The following is a 24,514-nucleotide window of genomic DNA, read 5'->3' as shown; positions in this document are numbered from 1 at the left end:
AACTAAGAGATTAACCAGGGTTTTTTACGTTATTAATAAGATATGGACAGGAATACATTTTTAATATGTGAGGGGAGCTGGGCTGGTGGAATATGTAGCCAGAGACTTTTGGTCTGAGACTGTGTGGTTCCCTGAAGGAGAAAAGCTAAGCGTTGCCTGCTCTGCTGAAGGTCTTTAAAATAACGCTTTTCTGTGTTCGTGGACTAAATGCAATGATGTCACCAGCAAAAACGCATTCACCTTTTCCTTCTGCCCTTGAGTACACTGAACATGTGCGCCAGTTAATTTCACTCAAGCAACCATGAAGCTCCGCTCACCTCTCATTAGGGACTCACTTTAATCCCTGTAAAGTTAGTGCAACGCTGACCTTTTTGCTGTCAAATCCACTCCAGTTGTAACAGAACTGTTTCCCTTCCGGTTGGCCCACTTGTCCTAAATTATAGGATTTTCTCAGTTTGCTCAGGTCCTGCCATTATTACGAACCTGTCATGTCCATGGGCTTTTCCCCATCTTATGAGTCTTATGGCGCTTTTCCACTAGCTAGGCACGGCTCGGCACGGCTCGGTTTGGTTGCGTTTCCATTACACTTCGTGCCTCCTGGACGTGGGCGGTGGCGGTAACACGGCTGCGCGTGTTGCTGCTCACCCTGTGGCTTTTTGTCTCACAGAAGGCAAGAGAAGAGAGCCAGAGAAGACTCCTGGCCGCCAGACAAAACAGTATTGAAAAGTACCGGAGAGTTTTGTCACGAGCTTCAAAAAGACGACGTTTGGAGGTAAGCTAACGGTTGCTAATGCTAAGCTTTTATTATCCGCGTTATGACGCTTCCAGTGACAACACTCATCGGCCAATCAGTGGAAGGCAGTCGGCTGACGTCACGTTTTAGTAACGCTTCGGCCCGCTTGGAACCAGGGCTGAGGTGATACGGAAAATCGTCCCGGTTGCTGGTACGGCGTGCTAGTGGAAACACGCAATAGCGCGCCGAGCCGAAGCGAGCTAGTGGAAAAGCGCCAATAGTTTTGTTTTTTATCGCGTTTTAGTTTATTTCAGGCCTTAGTTTTCTCAGTTCAGGTCTTGTATTTAGTTTTGTCTTTGTTTTCCCCACAGTTTCTGTATTCTCAGTCCCCATGTTCAGGTCATTAGTTCATTCACTTCACCTGTAAGTTCTCATCAGCTGCATCCAGTCACTCATCAGTCCCCACAGTTTTTAGGCTCCTTGTTTTCTCACAGTCATAGGCTGTGTTTGAAACTGCCTACTTCTCCTACTACTCCCACTACTCCTACTAACTTTAACTTTTTTTAAGTTCCCGGATGCATACTAGATTCTCTGAAATGTTGGGTATGCATCATGAGGTTACTACTCATACTCAAACTACCCAAGATGCAACGTAACGTGACGTCGCCGATCGTCATTTCCTGTCAAAACGGCAGTTTCAAGCAAGCTACAACGAGGGTAGGTTCACTTCCTGTTTTCAAAAGAAAAGCAGCAATTGTATGGTAATGGCTTTCCCTATGATAAAAGGCAACGGGTATTTTATTTTGTGAAAATAACCGGAAGTGCGTTGCTCACTGCGGCTAGCTTTAGTAGCGCTGAATTCGTTGGAACAAAATTGTAAACAGCCGGTATTTTGTCAGGTTTTCAACACGTTGGGGATCTAAACGACTACTTTCTCACCTGAAAATGTTTCAAATGTTGCTAAAGTTTACAGAGTTTAGAGCTTAAGAGAAATCAGCTTCAGGCCGGCTGATTTCGGCTCGGGCAGGAGCGAAATGCATTGTGGGTAAACGCTATGCATACTGTCTGATCGATGAGTATGCCGTTTGCAAGTATGTAGTATGTAGTATGCGGTTTCGAACATAGCCTGTGTGAGATACTGGCACCTTCACCATTTACCTTTCCCGCCACGCTAAGCTAAGCTAAGTCTTTTTTTTTTTTTTTTTGTCCAAGTCATGATCATGTTTTGCTTTCACAGTTCAGTTCTTGTCATTCGGCTCAGCCGTGTTTTATGTTAACCTTGTTCCCTGTTTGAAAATAAATCAAGTCTTGTTTATTGAAGTCCGCATCCGTGTCCTTACGCCTCGCAGCCAACGCATCGAACCAACAGAACCAAAGTAAACTAACGGTGTAATTGATTCGCAGCTGAATCAGATGCGTTTTGATGCAACTCATCATATGTGTTCAGTTCAGATGCTGTTCTGTTGAGTGTTCTCTGGAAAACTTTCAACATTTTGTTGAGGTTTAAAATGATTTGGCCTTGAGATCAACTCAATTCGGGCCTCCTAAACACTTAATCTACTTTTTTGATGCATCAGCAGCCTTCCATTGTTTCTTCTCATTTGGTTCGCTTCCAGCTGCTTATTACAGAGATGAGGAGCTGTTTTGTAACCCCCCCTGCTGTCTCCCTATTGTTGTTGACAGAGCAGGCAACATTTCATGTTATCGATGTTTCAGTACAAGTTTGGGACGAGTGCCTAACTGCACTTAATGGGTCTTGCACCAGGAATGCCAATAACAATGCAGCTGTTGGACTCCAACCGACGATGTCTGAGCAACCGCAGTAACCATATTTGTAGGTCCATGATATCTACTTTCTCAACTCAATATAATTTTGGTATACTTGTGTTATTCAAATAGAGAAATCAATGAAAAGATGTCTGACCGTGGAAAGCTTGTTATGTCCTCATATTATGTGTCCAGATTCACTGTTTACAAACATTATGGATGAAAATAAAATAAAATAAAAGATATGATCCAAAACCATTAATGTTGTAGCCAGAGGTGGGTTGAAGAGCCAAAAATTATACTCAAGTAAAAGTACTGTTACTTCAGAATAAGAGTAAAACAGTGCTTGGTGAAAAAACTACTCAAGTACTGAGTAACTGTTGAGTAACGTCTGATTTATTTGTTAACACAAGCATTCAATCAGACAGACAAAAATACTAAATAATCATCTTTAGGCAAATTAGAGTTCATCCAGTTGATAAAATAAATTAAAATGAATTAATTAATTACAAAATAGCTTAAATTAAAATAATCCAGGTAAATTCAAGAACTTCAATAAAAATAAAAGAGACTTAGGAAATGTTTAAAACATATGTAACCTAAAAAACAAACATTCACCTATCCATGGGGGAAAAACGAGTTTAGGAAACTTAGCGCTACATGTTTCCTCAAGTTAGATGTTGAGTTTCTGCTGAAATGTGCGTTTGTTTTGGTTGACACAGAAGACACATAATGTAGCTGCTGTTTCTCACTCTTTGTAAGGTAAACATGCTTTCAGTATGAGGCCTCGTCTGCGTCTTCATTTCCCACCGTTGGTTCTGACATTTTTCATCTGTTTCTTTGTTTGTTTGCTACGACTGCTAATGCTAAAGCTAACCCGTCCCGCCGCTGAGATCGAGTACGGTCACGTGACCAGACCGCACGGCTGCGTCTGATTGGTGGAACACAGTCAGGTGGTAGAGCCTTTGGCGGAAGTCTCTCTCTCTGTCAGAATAAAACATTAAAATGAGGCGTACGCGGGAGGATAAAAATAATGAGGCGTGGAATACCAAAGAGGTAAGAAGAAAAGTAACCAGCTCATTGTAGCCTAATGTAGCGGAGTAAGAGGACAGCTTCTGCTGCACACATCTACTCAAGGAAAAGTAACTCGTAGTAACCCACCTCTGGTCGTAGCTGTTTTTAAGCTCTATTTCACTAATAATTAGGAATGACAGTGAAAATAATCATACGAATACTGATAATGTTTTAAAAAAGTCAGTGTAACAACATGTTTTAATCTGTTCAATTGTTTTTTAATATCGCGTCTTATTACATTGAACACATCTCATATTCTGGAGGGCTGAGCTGTGAATTGGAGGCTTCATCTTCTCACTTTGCAGCTGCTATAAAACATATATATATATATATATATATATATGTACAGCTTGTTTTCCCACACTGAACGAACCTCGCAGTCAAAGCAGCAAAAATGAAGGTTATGAATGAGGTTATGAATCTCTAGCTTGCTTTGCGGGTCCCCCACACACATTTTAGAAATCAATGCGTCAAACTAATGTTTTGTTTTCTATAGATTGTTGTGAGCTGCTGCATTTGAACAAGGGCTTAAACAATGTTTGGAAAGAAATCTGCGACCTCACACTGTGTTAACAACAGAGTCTGTTGCATGGAAAATCACCAAAGCAGTCACTGTAAACTGAATGTGGAGAGCTCCTGGCAGAGGTCCAGTTCTCAGTCTTAGCTCTGTTTAATCCCATTACAAAAAAAGGATCTGTCATACTTTCCAAAACAACCTCAAACTGTTGTAGGAAAGGTCATTTTCTCGACTGTTTTCTTGTCTCACCACGTGGATAGTTCCTCATTTTTTCCCCTGTTGCATTCATGTCGTCATTCGTGACGTTTGATCTAAGAGTCCCAGCTCCTCTTTGTGCCCGGTTTACTCAGAAAGCATCACAACGGGAGCCGGCTGGCAGGCATTGCCTGAAAAATAACAGCAGCTTTGTGTTCATTCTGAGTCACTGCACTTTCAGTCCAAGTAAAACATCCAAAAATCATCTCGAGTCCAACAAAGTTATTAAAAAAAAACGGTGGTTTGTTTCTGAATTTGAAGGCTAATCAAGCAGCGTATGAATATATTATATTCATCCACAATAAGGGTGTGTGGAAACAGTTAAATGAATGTATGTTTTTAGAAGGAGCGAACAAAAGTGACTTTTTTTACTAATGTTAGGGCAGAATTGTTGTTATTTGCTGAACTGTTTCTTGTTTGTGTCTGTCAAACTTGTTTATAGTTATGCCCGATAAAGGAAAAACTTGTTAAAGTTATTGTTTCATATATTGATGAATCTGGTAAAGAAGCTTTTCCCGCTCCTCTTTGCATTCAGACCAGCCTGCAGCTGAGTTTTATAGTTACCAATTACTTTGAGAAAAGAAAACACAGCGAGCCACAACTCAGGCTGACAGGCAATTTTTGAGGGCTGGAATGCTTTAAAAAAAAAAAAAAAACTCGGTGTAAAGTTAGTAATAACAAAATATTCAAGCAGAATTTATACAGGTCCACAAACTCTCATATAATAGAGCGTTTAGCAGATGTTAACCTGTGCAAGTGAACTATCAATCAGCCCCACAAAGAAAGCATTCACATGTCCGCTGACTGACACCAAAATAAACATCCAGCGAGCGGGTCTCAGGACGCAGTGAACGGTCCCAGCTGTGCGGGTGCACAGTGCACGTGTATGCGTTTACAGTGCATGTGTATGCAGGCACTGTGCGGGTGCAGAGTGCACGTGTATGCATGCACTCTCAGAAATAGGGGTACAGTACGAGTCCTTTTTTGTCCCCTGAGGTACAATCTATACTAATGTACCCCCTAGGGTTAATTATTGGACCTAAAGGTACCTATATGTACCTTTTGGAGGGTCCAAAAGGTACATATATGTACTCAAGTGGTAAAAGGTACATATATGTACCTTTTTGAGGGTCCAAAAGGTACTCAATATATGTACTCAAGTGGTAAAATGTACATATATGTACCTTTTAGAGGGTCCAAAAGGTACTCAATATATGTACTCAAGTGGTAAAAGGTACATATATGTACCTTTTTGAGGGTCCAAAAGGTACTCAATATATGTACTCAAGTGGTAAAATGTACATATATGTACCTTTTTTTTCTACATGCTGGGGTACAATAGACAGTCTGTGTTAGGCTACTTCAGTATAAGGGTACAAAAGTATACCTTCTGAGGGTACTGCCCCAGTGACAAGCTATCATACCCCTAAAGGTACAATTCTGTACTTTATTTTCTGAGAGTGCGCAGTGTGGCGTGCATGTGGCCGACTGGCACTCACGTCGGAGAGGAGGCTGTCTGGAGCCTGTTTACAGTTGGAGTATCCCTCCTCCTGCACCCCGAGCCTCTGTATGTCGGAGGCATTGTGGTTTAAGGAGGTGGCGTGCTGCCTATGAGAGATGGAGGAGGACAGACGTGCACGGGTCGGGCACGGCTGGCAGCAGAGATGCTCCCTAAACGGGACGCACACACATTTAAACACATTTAAACACATTTAAATATGGAAAGAACACACATTCACACTCGCCCGTCCTCTGGCCTGCGACATGCGTGTGCTAATTAGCTCCTGGCACACGGGGCGCGATGTGTGTGTGTGTGTGTGTCAGTGTTGCCGTGCCGACACTCAGGAGTCTTTATGTAGTCATGAGACCAGACAGACACTCAAATGAAAGACCAATCCAGCTCGGTGCCTCGGTTCAGAGAAATCATTGGGAGGGAGAGAGAGGGTAAGCCCTGAAAGTGGTGCGGAATGAGCGGGAAGGATGGTGCCATGGACTGGCAGCCAGAGAAGTAAAAAGGCTAAAGAAGTGGAGAAATGTGCAGATTTTAATCTGAGTGAGAATGGAAAATGGGATTTGAAGAAATTGAAGGATTCTTTTTTTTATTGAGGGGAAATAAGGGATACAGGCAGAAATGCAGTAGGAGCAGCGGATAGGATGTAGTCCTGTTGCTGAATTTAATTCTGTTTGCCTTTGGGGGGAAACTGTCTCACAGCCATGCCCAGTTTTACAATTGAGTTCTTATTTAATTAAAAGCCAAAACAATTTTGTCCAGTTTAATGAAATGCAGAGTTGCATGTTGAATTAATTTTTCTATCAAAATCTTTACAATGTTGTGCTCAAAAGAAAAAGACATTGAAGCTGTCCACATGTAGCACTTAGGATGCTAATGCTGAGGTGCTACCAGCTGCTCAGGACAAAAGATGCAGGTGAACTTTAGTTTGTGGGAAATCAATCCTGACGCCTCTCAGTGAAAGCGTAACGTTAAAACTAGGGCTGGGCAACGATTAAAATGTTTAATCTAATTAATCACATGATTTCCCTGATTAATCACGATTAATCGCATTTGTACGCAGAATCCAAAAATTAATCCAAAAGTAGTGTATAGCTTTAGCATTTAGCTTTATTTTAAATGTGCTGCCATATGAATGAAAGTGCCATAACATTTGTTGTGCAAACACACTTTTAACATCAGCATCTTTCTGTAGTTTTTATGTAGAAGCCTCGCTCCACTGTCTGTTTCCTTGAATGACTTGCTGCTATCAGTTGTGTGTTTTGCCTTTAAGTGATATTTTAGACTGGAACTACTACGCTGAGAAGACAATTCAACTTGGCAGTGTTTACAGATGACTTTGGTTCTGTCGACTCCGCCGTCTGGAAGAACTTTAAAATGAAAATGGCCGAGTAAAAGTTCCGTACCCTTCTCCATGTTTGGTGGATCCGCCGATTACTTTCTTTTCCTGTTCCGCAGCAGACAGCAGCAGACTTTTACAAAATAAAAGCCTGTGAGCGACAGACTTTTACAAAATAAAAGCTTGTGAGCAACAGACTTTTATAATAATAAAATAAATAATAAAACAGGGGTACTGCGTTTCATTCCCCCTCTCTCTGCCCCCTGCTTCCTGTCTCTCTATTAAAGGCACAAAAATAATTAAACATTTATTTATTTATTTTAATTAAACCTGCAATTAATGTGCGATAAAATATGTATCACCGTTAAATAATTAACGAGTTAACGCTATAATAACGAGTTAACTCGCCCAGCGCAAGTTAAAAAACTTGGTAAAACAGGTAACATCACGTGTAGATATTATATGCAATTTGGACATGTTGATGAGGAGAGCTGCAAGATGAACAGAAATATTCAGATATTAACACGCTGTCTTAATTAGTCTGACTGCATTCCTGCACACCCGCCCACAGAGATCCTTTGACTTTGAAGGTTAAGTTGCTAGTTTAGAATCCTTTGAAACACCCAGTCTTCCTCAGACAGTGTGGGCACGTGGAAGCATGCTTTCACTATCAATCAGCATGTTATGGGTACAACAGATGTGATAATAAGAACCAGACGCCATTTCACAGAAATTCGTAGCGGCCAATAAACGGCTCTAGGCATTCGTAAACCACGCCTCAAATACGAGAAAATGCACACCTTCCCAGACCACCATCTCATCGAGATGTGGACGCGTCAGCCAGGCTACGTTTTTGCTTGAATTAAGCAAAAAAATCTGCCAATGGAACTACTGAAAATCGGCTTGTCAAGATTTCTTGAAATAAGATGTGATATTTAGGACTTTTGAGATTAAAGTGATCTTGAAATTAGCTTAAAAACCTCTTCAAATGTCAAAAAAAGCTTGTTTCGCATGATATGTGACTCAAAACAATTTATTTTCAAGACTTTTTCACTTAACAAGATATTCCAGATGTATTGTCTTCAAACAAGTCCCTATATCTGGCTGAAATGGTGCTTGTTAGGCAGTTGTGTCTTATATTAAATGTAATGAGATATTTTGACTAGAAATGAGACAAATATACTTGGTAAGACTTTGATTTTTTTCCAGTGCACATGTCTTACCACTTCATGGCCAAACAGAAAGATTCAGTCAGGTTAAAATGAACAAAATGAATGATTTTCAGCTTCAGCATGTTGGCAAAGGCCCGGAAGCACATTTGTGGTGTTTTATCGTCGTGTTGTATCGACTCGGGTTGTTGTGAGCAGCGTGCACGGTGTTGTGTTCCAGTTGGCACCGTGCTGCTTGGACTTTGGGTCACGTCCATCGCTTGCCAATTTAGCTCTGCTAAACAGCGCTCGCTGCAAAGCAAACACACACACATACTTGCATTCAATATCACGTGCTGTTATCTTTTTATGCTAAACGTCTGTAGCTTTCAAGAGTCTCGCAGGGCTTTTTTTCATTTAGGATACAATATATGTTCAAGTGAGCAGAGGCCAAGTCTATAAGAATAAAAAGCAGACATCTCTAACTGATACATCTTTTTCTTCTCTCTGCAAGGATACATTGATTTTTATTTTTCAGTGATGGCTCTTCAGTTAGAATATTGAAGGGGTTTGCCATCCACTGACACGTTGAAAACACAAGTAGCATCGTTAGAAAAACATCCTGCAGTTCCTGCCTGTCAGCAGCTGTTTCCAGACAGACAAGTTCAAACACATGAAAATCTAAGTGCCATGAATATATTTCCTTCGCCCTCCTCGTTACCACCTCTCCTGCACCGTCTCCTTCCCAACTCAACTCTTCCTATTATGCTTCCCCGAAAAGAAACGGCAACATAGAGTCTGCTTGTAAGTGAGTGTTCTCTGAGCTCGTGTGCTCCAGTGAGAGCAGCCTGACATTCTGTAGATTACTGATTGTGCGTGTTTGTGTCATATTGATTACTGTGTAAAGAGGGAAGAACTAAAGACGATCCTCAAACAGCGAGCATGGCCAAAAAGAATGAAAGATACACAGAATCAGCCACATATCAATCTGAGGCAGCAGGAGAGATTTATGGAAGCTTCCTGATGCTTATTTCCAATGTTTCCTTCCTCCCTTATGAATTTTAAAATCCTCTGTGGAACAAACACTCTTCTCTTGACAGAGTCTTAGTTTGAGCAGTGTTCCCGTTGGAGGAAGGAATGTTCTTCTTTGGGATGCTGTGTTTTCTGACTGTGTGTCTTATTTGTGTCCTGCAGAGCAATCACTTTGGACAATCAGCTCGTTGTCCTGGCAACCACTGCAACGGATGCAGGACGTTACCACGTTGAAGCGGTGAACGAGATGACGGGAGAGAATGTGACGAGCCCGGCTGTCTACCTGAGCATCTCAGGTAAAGAAACGTGTGAAAGCGTGCTGCATGTTCCAGAAGCACGATGTGACGGCTTCCTTATTCCTATGATCCCTGCTGGGTTTCATGTTTCCACTTTATGTTTTTGGAGGAGTTCGATTAGGTTGTCTGTGTTATCACAGGGTAGTCCAGTTTAAAGCACAACTCACATGCATATCAAATCAAATCAAATTCATTTGTACAATTCAAAGTGCTTCACATAAAATAAAAGCATTGCAGCAGGGAGTGGAAGAAGCATTAAAAATACATAAAAGAATATAAAGAGAAACAAGTAAAATCATTTGAATGAATTTAAAAACGAGCAACAGTCCAGATAAGTTCAAAGATATCGTGCAGATTTCATGCATAGACACATGAGAACAGAAATGTTTTTAACCTGGATTTAAAAATGTCTCCATTTGGTGAAAGTTTAATCTCCACTGGCAGTTTGTTCCACTTGTTTGCAGCATAACAGCTAAATGCTGCTTCTCCATGTTTAGTCTGGACTCTGGACTGGACCAGCTGACCTGAGTCCTTGGATCTAAGAGCTCTGCTGGCTTTATATTCTCTGAACACATCACAGATGTAAACCATCAGCAGGCTTTTGAAATCTATTCTGTGACTGACTGGAAGCCAGAGTAAAGATTCTGTTGATGTTTCTGAGGTGGTAAAAAGCTGCCTTGGTGACAGCTTTGATGTGGCTGCTGAAAGTCAGATCTGAGTCTATCAACACTCCGAGGTTACCAACTCGCTCAGTGATTGTAAGGTCCCGAGTCTCAAGATATTTACCAACGCTGACCCTCTTCTCTTTGTTCCCAAACAGAATGATCTCAGTTTTGTCTTCATTTAATTGTAGAAAATTCTCTCTCATCCAGGTGTTTACTTCCTCCAGACACTGACACAGTACGCATAGCCAAATCCGTGTTAGCCTAGAAGAAGTGTTTTTATGCATGTGTGTGTGTGGCAGCCTTTAATTTAGCCTGCTGACTGAATACCTGTAGGATAAATTAGAGGAGCAGCTTACCAGTGCACACATTGTTGTTTGCCAGCTTAAATACTGGAGGTCCAGAGTTGAAATCAGGAAGCAGAGATGCTTGAATTATTGATGCGATGAATAAAGATTCAGCTTGGAGATCCGACAAGATACAAATCAGCATAATTCAGCCAGGCTGTTTTATTAGAGACGAATCACTCAGATGGACGTGGAAGAAGAACCATCCACATGCAATTACTGACTGAAATGGAGTATTATCATGAGCTCTGATTCCTAGTGAACATTTTTTATACTTTTCGGTACAATTTTTACTTCGTATAAACAATTTTAGCTGCTGTTGACATCCAGCTGGTTGACCGCATGGGAACTGGTGTTTTTCTTTTGTCATTATTAGGGCTGGGCGAGTTAACTCGTTATTATCGCGTTAACTTGTTAATTATTTAACGCTGATAAATATTTTATCGCACATTAACGCAGGTTTTATTATTGTAAAAGTCTGCTGAATGCATCACATTCACACAGTTACAGCAAACACCACGAAGCATGGAGGAATAAAATAAAGATAAACTAGCAGCTAACATCCCCGCTACAGGTGTGTAGCTCACGGAGCTAACCGGCGCTACTTCCTGTTTTACTGGTTTCAACATAAAAGCACGTATTTCAAAATAAATGTAAAAAAAACTCCTGCATTTACAGCCAAGTTGAATTGTCTTCTCAGCGTAGTAGTTCCAGTCTAAAATATCACTTAAAGGCAAAACACACAACTGATAGCAGCAAGTCATTCAAGGAAACAGACAGTGGAGCGAGGCTTCTACATAAAAACTACAGAAAGATGCTGATGTTAAAAGTGTGTTTGCACAACAAATGTTATGGCACTTTCATTCATATGGCAGCACATTTAAAATAAAGCTAAATGCTAAAAGCTATACGCTACTTTTGGATTCATTTTTGGATTCTGCGTACAAATGCGATTAATCGTGATTAATCAGGGAAATCATGTGATTCGTCACATACTGACAAACCTGTGTTGAGTCTAACTCTGTAGACTTCAGCTGATGTAGAGTTTGTCCCAGGCTTGAGTTAACAGGCACGGTCAGTGTAAAACGCGGTGATTAGCAGTCTGTAGGCCATGTTCAGACCTGCATGCTGCTGCTCATTGGGAAGGACAAACAGCCCCCGGGTTCATTTCGGAGGAAATAGGCTTCTCGTCAGTGGCATGAATTACAAAGTTTGACGTTTAAATTTGACCCTCGCTCTGTGTTCCCTGTCTTTTTTTTCCCCAACTCAGTGGCTTTAAAGCTTCTCTCTGTATCTGCTCTCCTTGGAGGCCTGAGGATTGACTCTACTGTTAACAGTCCTTCAGCTGAAGTGCTCACTACGGTTAAACGAGAGTGCGAGGCAGGGAGTTAGCGCTCTGTCCCTTGTGGCTGTATAGTGTTTTAATTAGATTCTCTTTACAGGGCCGTATCCTTTGGCATCCTCAGTCACAAATGCACATACACAGAAACACACAATCACATAAATATAGGCACAGTACCTTGTTACAGCTGTCAACTTGAAGTGCTCCTTTGGGCATTTTTAGGAATGTTAGGGGTATAGTTAGGCTTCACTGATCAGTTCCCGACCATAAACATCTGTGTGCTGGTATATGTGTTTGTTTCAGTTTATATGTGTGTGTGTTTTCAACAATAAAGCTTTCTCAAGTAAATATCCTTTGCTTTATAAAGGCATATTTGATGCAGTTATTGAGACTGGGAAGAAATGGAAGAACAACGGATTAAATAAAAACTGGGGGGCAAAGAAGTGAGGTAAAATGATACAAAAAGGAAAGATGTGACTTAGAAACAGACACTGGACGACAAACAGTGAAACATGGAAATCAATCGCAATAACAAGATCTTTCCTCTTGTTTTCGGTCAGCTCTCTGAATCTTTTAGCAGGTCGTTGCTCGGCTGTTTGGTTTTAGAAAGCAAGTGGAAGCGTCTTCAGAGCAGACTGGATGCCTGCAGCACACCATCTAAAAGCTGATTAGTGTGCGCGGTTACTTAGTGCACGGTACGGCGAACGCGTGGTGAGCAGAGAGGGCCTTTCAGTGGCTGAGATTAGACAGAATCTATTTCAGATTAGACTAAATTAAAAGTGACAAAGCAGTTACCTGACAAATAGGAACATAGACATTAAAGGGATAGTTGAAGCTGTATGACATCCCATATCAGCAACATCATTTCTGAACATCTTCTTACCCCCTGCTGCGTCCTGTGAGCAGAGTTCCAGCCTCGTTTTGGTGTTGATGAAGGTAGTCCGGCTAGTTGGCTGGGGTTTAAAAAATAAAGCGTTTTGCTTCTCAGAACAATATGCGTTCAACAGAGTAATACATTTGCATCACAAAATGGTTCTCCAGGAAAAAGTCAGACCTCACAATCGCTTGGCCCTATTTTCTCTCCCTTCGTATCACTGCCTGCTGTGCAGACCGAAGCGCAGAGCGAGCAGTCCCCTGCTTCCGAGCAACAAACACCGTAACAGGCGCGGCTGTCGGCAGGCGGCAGTGATACAAATGTATTACTCTGTTGAACGCATATTGTTTTGAGAAGCAAAACGCTTTATTTTTTAAACCCCAGCCAACTAGCCGGACTACCTTCATCAACACCAAAACGAGGCTGGAACTCTGCTGACAGGACGCAGCAGGGGGTAAGAAGATGTTCAGAAATGATGTTGCTGATATGGGATGTCATACAGCTTCATGACAAAAGAGGCGAACTATCCCTTTAACCGATCCATCGAGCACATTTTCTAATTATAAATTTATTTGTACGTTTCCTGCCCTATCTCCTCTCGTCATTTCCTGTCTCATTATTCCTGTTTTTCTTTTGTTTTCCGTTCCATTATCCCTCCAGCTGCCTGTGCAGGATCTGAGGCTCATAGCCGTCAGTCAAATTTATAAAAATGTTGTCTTTTCTTTTCGTAAATTCTCAAGAATAAATGAGCTACCTTTTTTTTTCTATTCTTTTCTCCTCACTTTGATTCAAGCTTTGTGCTCGGAAGACAAAAACCAGGGAGAAAGAGGATTGATAGAGACGGAGAGAATGAATGTAGTGAGTCACCGGTGTGGACCGAGGATACAGCAAACAACCTGCTCATAACAGGACTATTGTTCATACAAGCTCTTTGTTTGTTTCTCGCATTTTCACAAAAACAAGCTCAGGCATTAGCAGTTACGATAAGGTCACATCCTAATGACCTGACTGTGTTACATTAATTATGTTCCCAAATTTACATACTTTTGGCAGCTTGAGCTGAAAACGACCTCCCATTGCACATCAGACAGGCCCCTCACCGCCCATTTTTAAAACCCGTCTTAAAACCCATTTTTATTCCCAGCATGAGCCTCTGTTTCTGTTATTGTTTTTATTGTTTTAATATTGTCATTGTTTATTATTGTTTTTACATTGTTCTTATGTTTTATGCCTTATACTTGTACAGCACTTTGTTTCAGCCACGGCTGGTTTTTTTTTTTTTTTTTTTTTTCACTTTATTTATTGGTTTTCACAATTTAAAATGATACATAAGACATACAGAAATATAAGAACACCCCACCACCCCAAGGGGACAAGCAGAAAAAATAAAATAAAAATAGAATAAAACATATTAATTAAAGAAATGAAGACAAAATAAAGGTGTGTGAGAGAACATTCATGTGGTTTTCAGTAATGATGACTGACAATCGAGCAGGTATGTAATAAAAGGTTGCCATAACCTGCTGAAATTATTATTAGGACGTCGTAGAGCCAGTCTAATCTTTTCTAGCTTCAAGAGTTGTAGCGTATCTCTAACCCAATGTTTGTAGGAGGGTGGAGCCGCCTGCTTCCAATTAAGTAAAATTATTCTTCTCGCTATGAGGGTGACGAAAGCAATGCCATCAGATTTTGCCCTACAAAGATGGTCATCCTCACATTGAATACCAAAAATGGCTGTGAGCGGGTTTGGGTTTATTCTTCTTTTAAATACTTTGGATAGGGCATCAAATATAGAGGACCAATAACCCGAGAGCCTCGGACAAGACGGGAAGGTATGAGCCAAGGTTGCAGGTGAAAAATTGCATCTATTACATGAATCATCAAGTCTTGGATACATCTTTGCGATTCTGGCTTTTGACAAGTGCAGTCTGTGTGTTCCTTTGAACTGAAGGAGGCCATGTCTGGCACAAATTGATGAGGAGTGTATCCAGCCACGGCTGTTTTAAAGGGCTTTATAAATAAAGTTGAGTTGAGCTGAGCTGAAATAAGATACAGTAGAAAGTCGGCTGTGTGATCTAACTACTTCATGGATCTCTGATCTGCATGTGGCTGACCGCTGTCCTTTAAGTGTGGCCTTGTCTGCTGGAAATTAAAGGCACTAACTGTCATCCGTGGTTGAGCTGGAGCGGCTACAATGGATAGCAGCTCAGCGGCTGGGTGAGAGGTCACACGCTGTAATCACTGGAAGTACTGCCCGCCTCTCAAATAAATAGCTCCTGGAGCTATTTATCACCACAGACAACACGAGGCGTTAAAGCCGGCACTTTCAGTCTGATAAAAAAAGAAAAAATGCAGTCAACACATGTGTGCGGGGGAACCACTCTCAGGATGCAGCTCTCATATTGTTGCAGGACATCTGGTCCTTATTACGTCTCAGAATGACGTAAATACAGTGTCTGAATAATAACAACACAATAAGTAGATAAATAACACTGATGTTGTGGGTCTCTGAAACTGCTGTAAAAGAAGTTTGGCCCTCTGGTTTTTACAGCGCTGCCTCAGCTCACTGAGTTTTGTGGGTTTGTTTGGTTTATGCACAGCTCTCTGAAGGTCCCACCACAGCATCTCAGTCAGGTTTTGGTCTTGACTTTCATTGGACCGTTGCAGCATCTTGATTTCTTTTAATTTTCAGACATTCAAGATTCAAGATTCAAAGGTTTATTGTCATATGTGCAGTTAGAAACGTGTTTCCCTGTACGATGAAATTCTTTGCTTTGCTGCCCACACTGGATGTCCAAATATAATAAAAGATAAGATCAAATAAGCATGCAACAACAATATTATAACAGGGTATTCTTAAATAAAATAGAAATATAACCCATGTACATAAATGTGCAGTAGTGCGCTACATTAGCTGTCTTTGTGCAGCAGTCAGCAGTAAGGTGGTTGGTGATGATTGTGCAAAATTGCAAGTACATTCAAGTAGTCACGGTGAGTAAAAGATACAGTTGCAGTAGGTGACCCCCAAGGGGGTCCGTTCAGTCTTTGGCAGAATTCAGTGATCTGATGGCAGTGGGAAAAAAAGAGTTTTTAAATCGGGTGGTTTTGCATTTCACACTCCTGAACCTCCGTCCTGAGGGCAGAAGTGAGAACAGTCCGTGCTGGGGGTGTGTGTGGTCTATATATATGCTATATTCTACATGAATTTTTATGAATTTTTATGTTGTAGAGTTGTGAATTTATTTTATCAATGGAGAAATTGAGCAGCCTTGCTTTGTTGTCTACAGTAGTAGATCAACCCTCATCTTACTTTGAAGCTCCCAGAAGTGACGTCGACGCAGCTTTAGCAGCAGAGAAGCTATCAGGCTTGTGTTGATAATAATAAACTCCTGGACTATGTACAAACTTCCAAATGCATCGCTTTGTGAGTACAGACCATATTTGTACTACTGTAGAAGTTTGGTGTCATGGCATGTGATTTTAGTGTGGTAATTTTGGAGATACTGCCAGGGTCCGTTAGCAGAAGGACATTCAGTGCATTTACATGCACGAGTGAGTCGGGCTGCAGTCAGAGTTCGTCTCGGCCATTTGACCAAGTATGCATGCACATGTCAGGAAACAGAGTTGGTGACCAAACTGTGCCTGACGCTGCAACGCTAGGTGGCGGTACACCCTCGCTTCACCTTCTAATTTGGGTTTTATAATAGATCTTAAATTAGATGGCCAGGTTGGAGCAGTGGTCGAGTCCTGTTTCTATCATCTCAGGCAGCTGGCAAAGATTAAGCAAATTCTTTTAAGACAAGATTTTGAAACAGTAACTCATGCCTTCATTACAGCTCGGCTGGATACCTGTAACGCTCTTTACTTTGGAGTTAGCCGGTCTTCCCTCAGGCGTCTCCAGTTGGTCCAGAACGCTACACTGGAAAAAATGCCCCTCCAAAAATAAGTACAAAAACAACAAATAAAAGACGTTTTTGCTTGAAATAAGCAAAAAAATCTGCCAATGGAACTAGTGAAAATCGGCTTGTGAAATTTCTGGAAATAAGATGTGATATTTGGGACTTTTGACATAAAAGTGATCTTGAAATTAGCTTAAAAACCTCTTCAAATGTCAAAAAAAGCTTGTTTCATATGATATGTGACTCAAAACAATTTGTTTTCAAGACTTTTTCATTTAACAAGATATTCCAGATGTATTGTCTTCAAACAAGTCCCTATATCTGGCTGAAATGGTGCTTGTTAGGCAGTTGTGTCTGATATTAAGTGTAATGAGATATTTTGACAAGAAATGAAACAAATATACTTGGTAAGACTTTGATTTTTTCCCGTGTGCTGCTTGGCTTCTAACCGGAGTCAGGAAGAGGGAGCACATCAGCTGCCTGTGCATTTTAGGGTTAATTTTAAGATTCTTTTATTTGTTTTTGCCCCATCTTACCTCTCTGAGCTGCTTCACCCATATTCTCCCGCTCCCTGCCTCAGGTCAGCTGATCAGCTGCTCCTGGAGGTACCGAGGTCAGAACTAAAGCTTTTAGTGTTTAGCTCCCAAACTATTGAATGATCTGCCGTTAATTCAATTCATTTTTATTTATATAGCGCCAAATACAACAAATGTCATCTCAAGGCACTTAGATAATAAAGTCCAATTCAAGCCAATTGGAATTCAATTAATTGTAATCATAATTATTCATAAAATAATCCAATTCATTCATATAGAGCCAATTCAGAAACAATTTCCTAGCTAAGGAAACCAACAGATTGCACTGAAACTTGTCTTCAGTCCAATCTCCCGTCCTGAGCGTGCCTGAGGCGACTGTGGAGAGGAACGACTCCCTTTGAACAGGGAGAAACCTCTGGCAGAACCAGAACCAGGACGGGTGGCCATCTGTCTGTACAGCACTTTGTCGCAGCTGCTGTTGTTTTAAAGTGCTTTAGAAATAAAGAAGTGGTAGTAGTAGCTTGTTAGTATCGGACAGTTCGATAGATTTGGTGAGAGCTGTATGCTTTTCTGTTTTATCCCTTGTTGGTATTGGCTGCTTCTTCCTTTTCTGTCGGTCTTCTGTAATGTCGAAGCCCAGGAAGTGTGGAGCATGTGGTGAGTCTCACAGAGAGCATATATACTGGAGTAAGTTGTTGCCCTGGGTGTTATTCTGTCTTTTTAGAGCTTTTCGTATAATATTGGCCAGACTAATATCTTTACAAGCATTACAAGTCCAGTTTGGGTTGATTTAGCATAATGCTTCATTTTTTCCACTCTTTTATAAATGAGCTGATGGTTCCAGAAGTCGTGATGTGTTCAGATGCAACTCTGCAAACCTGCGCTGCGTTTCATAGAGTAAATGTGCAGATGCTGACCTCTGATGTGACGGTCTTCATTCGGCCTGCCGGCAGCCATTCTACAGCCAACTTTATTTATAAAGCCCTTTAAAACAGCCGTGGCTGAAACAAAGTATAATAAAGTATAAGGCATAAGAACAATGTAAAAACAATAATAAACAATAACAGAAACAGAGTCTCACGCGGGGTTAAAAGCCAGGGAATAAAAATGGGTTTTAAGACGGATTTTAAAAAATTGGTCTAAAAGGTACATATGTGTACTCAAGTGGTAAAATGTACATATATTTACCTCTTTTTCTACATGCTGGGGTACAATAGACAGTCTGTGTTAGGCTACTTCAGTATAAGGGTACAAAACTCTACCTTCTGAGGGTACTGCCCCAGTGACAAGCTATCGTACCCCTGAAGTTACAGTTCTGTACTTTATTTTCTGAGAGTGTAAGGATGGAGCACCTCAGAGAGGTAAGGCGGGGCCCAGAGTCCGTTTAAAGATTTAAAAACAAATAAAATAATCTTAAAATGGACTCTAAAGTCCGTTTAAAGATTTAAAAACAAATAAAAGAATCTTAAAATGGACTCTAAAGTGCACAGGCAGCCAGGGGAGGGAGGCTGAAATGGGAGTGATGTGCTCCCTCTTAGGTGTTCCAGTTAGGAGGCGAGCGGCAGCGTTTTGGACCAACTGGAGACGTGCGAGGGAGGACCGGCTGACTGCAAGATAAAGAGCAGAGCAGTAATCCAGCCGAGATGGGATGAAGGCGTGGATTACTGTTTCAAAGGGCTTCACCTTTGCCAGCTGCCTCAGATAAAAAACAAAGCTGGACTTCACTATTGCACCAATTTAAACATCTTAAAACCCAAGTTTGTGGCTGTTGGCTTCCTGTGTTGCACCAAGGGGCCAAAGTCAACAGGAGGGGGTTCACAGGAGCCACTGGGACCGAACACCATCACTTCTGTCTTATTTTCATTGGATTTTAAAAAGTTTAAGGACATCCAGGCTTTAGTGTCTTCAAGACACAAAAGTGGTTTCATGCACACATTTGATTCCCTGTGTGTTTGCACTGGAGAGGCTGATGCCTGAGGATCGCATGCATAACTTCAATCATATTTACCTTCATTTGTCTCTTTAGTACAAACACACACATAAATATAGCACCCACACACAGCCGGACCCGTCGGTAATGACAGTCTGCTGCCCAGAGATGGCTGTTTGCGTGTCTGTGTGCTCCTAGTCTTTTCACAGCGGTGGAGGTCTTTGTAGATTCGTACATCAGACCATTAGAGCAGCAAAGTATCCTCAAAGAGCCCTCACTCTGGGGGACTCGCACATTAAAGCACACTGACATACAACCATTCACATTCAATAAATACGTGCCCGGAAACTCCCCACATGCCGGGGCATAATCAAACACAAGTGAGTTTACAGGATGAAGAAGACCAGACAAAATGGCCTGAGACCTCCTTGAGACACCCTGAGATAAGGAAGTTTTAATCACACATGTATGGATTTTCTTCAGCAGAGCAACAGGAGAGAGGAGCTAAGAGCAGTGTATACACTGCTGCATCACTTCACACTATTCCAGCTCCAACGCTGATCAGCTGCCTTTTGTTTTGCTTTTTATTCGAACAGAAGACAGTAATGTCTCACTTGTTAGATAATATTTGTATTTGAAAGATAATAGTTTGGAAATTCCCGTGCACGAGTGCTTCACTCGTAAGATTACTCCAGTTATTCAATGTTGCACTTAAGTGAAGTTGGGATAGCTGCAAGACATAGATTGTTTTGTTTTTTTAAATCAATACAACCGAGACCAAGATGTCTGACTTTTAGTCCTTAAATACGAGCGATAGCATCTTATCATTAAATCCTGACACTTTCATCAATTCTCTTTTTAATCCTACATCTGTCCATTCCATTATATCTTTGAAATAAATGCCCTGATTTATAAGCTGAAATGCTTATAAATCCTCCATGACATCACTCTTGGTATTTCTCAGACATGTCAAAGCTCCCAGAATTCTTTATTCTAAGGCTAACCTGTGCTCCATGTGTTAAACCATAATCTTCAGTTTTAAATAGGGCCGGGCAACGATTAAAATGTTTAATCTAATGAATCACATGATTTCCCTGATTAATCACGATTAATCGCATTTGTACGCAGAATCCAAAAATGAATCCAAAAGTAGCGTATAGCCTTTAGCATTTAGTTTTATTTTAAATGTGCTGCCATATGAATGAAAGTGCCATAACATTTGTTGTGCAAACACACTTTTAACATCAGCATCTTTCTGTAGTTTTTATGTAGAAGCTTCGCTCCACTGTCTGTTTCCTTGAATGACTTGCTGCTATCAGTTGTGTGTTTTGCCTTTAAGTGATATTTTAGACTGGAACTACTACGCTGAGAAGACAATTCAACTTGGCAGTGTTTACAGATCTCGCTGCTGGCCCCGGTTCGAGTCCCACATCGGACGGCCCTGTGCTGCATGTTGTTCCCCCTCCCTCTGCTTCCTGTCTCTCTGAACTTTCCATTAAAGGCACAAAAGTCCCAAAAAATAATAATAATTAAAAAAAAAAAACTGTGTTAATGCGCAATAAAATATTGATCAATGTTAAATAATTAACGAGTTAACGCGATAATAATGAGTTAACTGGCCCAGCCCTAGTTTTAGAATGAGTTGCAAACCTGTAATTACTGCAGAGGCAGACGTTAGTGCAAATGAAAATGAGATTTACTTGAGTAACACCAAGTTAGAAGAAGTTATTTGAACATCTCCAGGTTGTCATATTTCTGTGTTGCAATGATTTACTTTGCAGAACTGACTGAACAGAATAAAGAGCAGGGATGGTAGGCAGTCATTTTTACAAGTGATGTAACAGAATCGGACACAGATACAGAGGAGCGATCACAAAGAGAAAACCAACGTAATGTGGCTCTCTGAGGCAGGGACTGGCTGCATATGTATACGGTGAATTAACCTTCCACCCTTTCATAACCTTAAACATTCACTGCCTGTGTGCACTGCAGAGGGACTGTGTGTCTGAGCTTGATTACTCGGCCTGGTGATTGGAAGAAGGTCTGTCTGAGTTTGATTACGACTCCTGCAGTGGCGGCTGGTGAATGAAGCGGAGTATAAAGCGTGAAACTTTGAGCCTGAATGAGCTCGAGGTGTCCGAAGGGGAAGGGCATACCTGGAACTGATTATTGTAGACTCCTAAATGAAGAGGCTCGGTATACAAAATGATAGATGGAAGTAACAGCACTAAATAACTAAACTTCCTTCAGATTTTGACAAACAAACATATATGTTTCTACACTGTTAAATACTGTCAAGCTTTGTTAAACGATTGCATAGAAGTAGAGCCGAACTGCCTGCTAATGAGAAACCCTTTCTGATATTTAGAAAGTTACTTTTGTTCAGATACATGCATCTCATGGGACATAACACAATGGAAAAAATCAAAGTCTTATCAAGTATATTTGTCTCATTTCCAGTCCAAATATCTCATTACACTTAATATAAGACACAACTGCCTAACAAGCACCATTTCAGCCAGATATAGGGACTTGTTTGAAGACAATACATCTGGAATATCTTGTTAAATGAAAAAGTCTTGAAAACAAATTGTTTTGAGTCGGATTACATATGAAACAAGCTTTTTTTGACAATTGAAGAGGTTTTTAAGCTAATTTCAAGATCACTTTTATCTCAAAAGTACCAAATATCACATCTTATTTCAACAAATCTGGACAAGCCGATTTTCACTAGTTCCATTGGCAGATTTCTTTGCTTATTTCAAGCAAAAACGTCTTTTATTTGTTGTTTTTTAACTTATTTTTGGAGGGGCATTTTTTCCAATGCAAACATTTCTCCGGGCTTTTTTAATTCCGAGATTCTGAATAACCTGAGAAAACAATCAACAAATAATGAAAGTAGTTATGAGTTATAACCCTGACACGTTGAGCTCCACCTGCATCAGTGAAATATTGTTTTCATCACATTTACATCACAGCATGCATGCTGAAGCGTGGCGTTATAAATAGTGTAAGAGTCAGTAAACAATCTGAATACTTTTAAATCATGAGGCTGACTGGAGCTGACTGAGACCGATCGACTATTCGCTCTTTAATCCGTGTTTTTTCCTCTTATTTATTGATCGATTTGATGAAGAACTGCTTCATCTGTTTAAATGGACGATCTGTCACTGGTCTTCTGTTAGTCTCTGCCATCGGTTTCTGCCATTTTGCTTTAATTTCTTCCTCTTTCCCCCCCTCCTGCATCAAGCAGGTTCCATTGGCAGATTTTTTTTCTTATTTCAAGCAAAAACGTCTTTTATTAGTTGTTTTTTTACTTATTTTTGGAGGGGCATTTTTTCCAGTGCAGAGTGGCGTTTGTCAGGAGCTGAGAAACAGACTGTGCTGACGTCAGGATGAGTCAGAGGCCCGCACACAGAAATCATATGTGTCATTTCAAAGTGTCAACGTGAAACAGAGAAAGACTCGTAAAGACTTCTGCTTCTTTAAAAAGCTCTTGAGAAATCAGGCTGTGACATACTTCATGAACACTGTGAAATGCTCGTGTTAGAGCCTTCAGTGCGTTGACAACACTATTTTCTGTGTGAGGATGTGTCTTTAAGTCGTTCGTTTCTCTCTCCACTCGCATCCCCTTCCTTCCAGATGTTTCCCTTCCACATCAGCGGCTCTTAAACATGAGCCGGCTGTGGTTCTCTCTCTGCACCGGTGTAACTGCATGTATGTCTTTGCTCCAGGTCCCATCCCAGTTACTCTGTGGCGCGTCTAATTGGAGGTATTTCAGTCTCTCCGGAGAGCTTTTTTTTTTTGTGTGTTATGGTGCGTCACCGTGTCGCAGGCCATGACATGTGTCAGTCCTCCCTTAAAAGATTAAAAGCAGGATCAGAGATGCTGTTAGGGTGTTTTCCCAGACTGCAGCTCTCATCAGGCGCTCAAGGTGCTTTGCAATTTACCGCATCATGCCTTAGTGAGCTTCAAGAAACACCTTAGAAACCTCTACAGCCAACACGAGAATGTAATGATCCGTGTCACAATCTGCCTCTGAGTGCTCAAAGTGAGGAGACGCTCTGCAGCTTCTTGCACTGGACAGAGAGTCTGTCCCAGGAGGGAGAAGAAATGGCGCTGAAAGGATCAGATTATTGGCTAAATCACAATCAGAATGAGCTGAGCGAGGGTAATTCTCCTTGGATATATGGCGGTGAATGAATGGGATCAGAGGCACAAAGCGTGTCATACCCCGGTATGATAGGTGGCGCTGTACCCATTCCAGCTGTTGCTAATAGAGCCACTTCCTGTTGACCTCTTCACCACCAACAACAACAACAAACTCAGGCACTGGAGAAAGATGGAGAACGCAAGATGAAGCTACGTCCCTCTACATTTGGTCTGTGATTCAATTCAATTCAAAATGTATTCATAAAGCACATTAAAACAACCTCAGCTGACCAAAGTGCTTCACAATAGCAACTGCATCACATATTAAGAGAGTCATCAATAAAATAGCAATAAGAATAACTTCATCACAGATAAAAATAAAATTTGAGATAAAATTAGCAATAAAATAAAAATAACAGTAACAATAAAAGTAGCAAGCCAAGGTAAACTCCATTTCAGCTAGTGGAAGGCCAGGGAAAAGAGATGTGTTTTTAGTCTGGATTTGAACTGAAGACTAAAGACTGAGAGAGCTGACAGACAACAGGAGGCTGCTCCACCCTCTGGGTGCTCCATCACCTCCATCACCTCTGGGCTTTAGCTTTGGGAACAGCCAACAGGAGCTGGTCAGCTGACCTCAGGGCTCTGGGTGGAGTGTAAGACGGGCCCATGGAGTTTAAACACTGAAAAACAATCAATGAAACCTTAAATTTCACCCGAATGTGAAATGAATGTGATGAGCTGCTTGTTGCACAAACTCGATGCCCAACGGAGCATTCTCCATCGCGTTGTTTGTTTCTTTCTGACGGGGACAACAACAGGAATATCGTCTCCTTTGACTTCCGGGTCACGACCCCGGGAAAACATCTGGAGCATGCGCAGAACGCAAAGTCTGATTCACCACGTGCTTCAGCGTCTACAAGCAGGTTTAGAGTGACTTTCAACCCAGTTATCTCGGGGTCTGAATCCCATCCGATCCAGTTCTTAGTCAGATTAAGGTGTCTACATGCACTTAATAACTCAGTCTGATTGGAATTTAGCCAATAATCTGATCCTTTCAGTGCCATGTGACCCCACTGACTGTTTCAGACTTTCTGACTCGTG

At 41.2% G+C, this 24,514-nt stretch overlaps 1 protein-coding gene across 2 annotated transcripts in view; it reads left to right on the top strand.

Moving 5' to 3' along the window:
• The window catches only part of LOC142378219 (protein sidekick-1-like), a 364,323-nt gene that overhangs the window by 163,095 nt on the left and 176,714 nt on the right, over positions 1 to 24,514 (top strand). For both annotated transcript variants that reach the window (XM_075462488.1, XM_075462487.1), the window contains exon 5: positions 9,538 to 9,671. In XM_075462488.1, coding sequence (XP_075318603.1) covers positions 9,538 to 9,671 — 134 coding nt within the window. The remainder of the gene's footprint in view (positions 1 to 9,537; positions 9,672 to 24,514) is intronic.

The sequence above is a fragment of the Odontesthes bonariensis genome, chromosome 4 (genome assembly GCF_027942865.1).
Source record: "Odontesthes bonariensis isolate fOdoBon6 chromosome 4, fOdoBon6.hap1, whole genome shotgun sequence".
In the NCBI taxonomy this organism is placed as follows: Eukaryota; Metazoa; Chordata; class Actinopteri; order Atheriniformes; family Atherinopsidae; genus Odontesthes; species Odontesthes bonariensis.
Note: the sequence above shows the minus strand (reverse complement) of the source record. Positions and strands in the feature narration are given on the sequence as shown.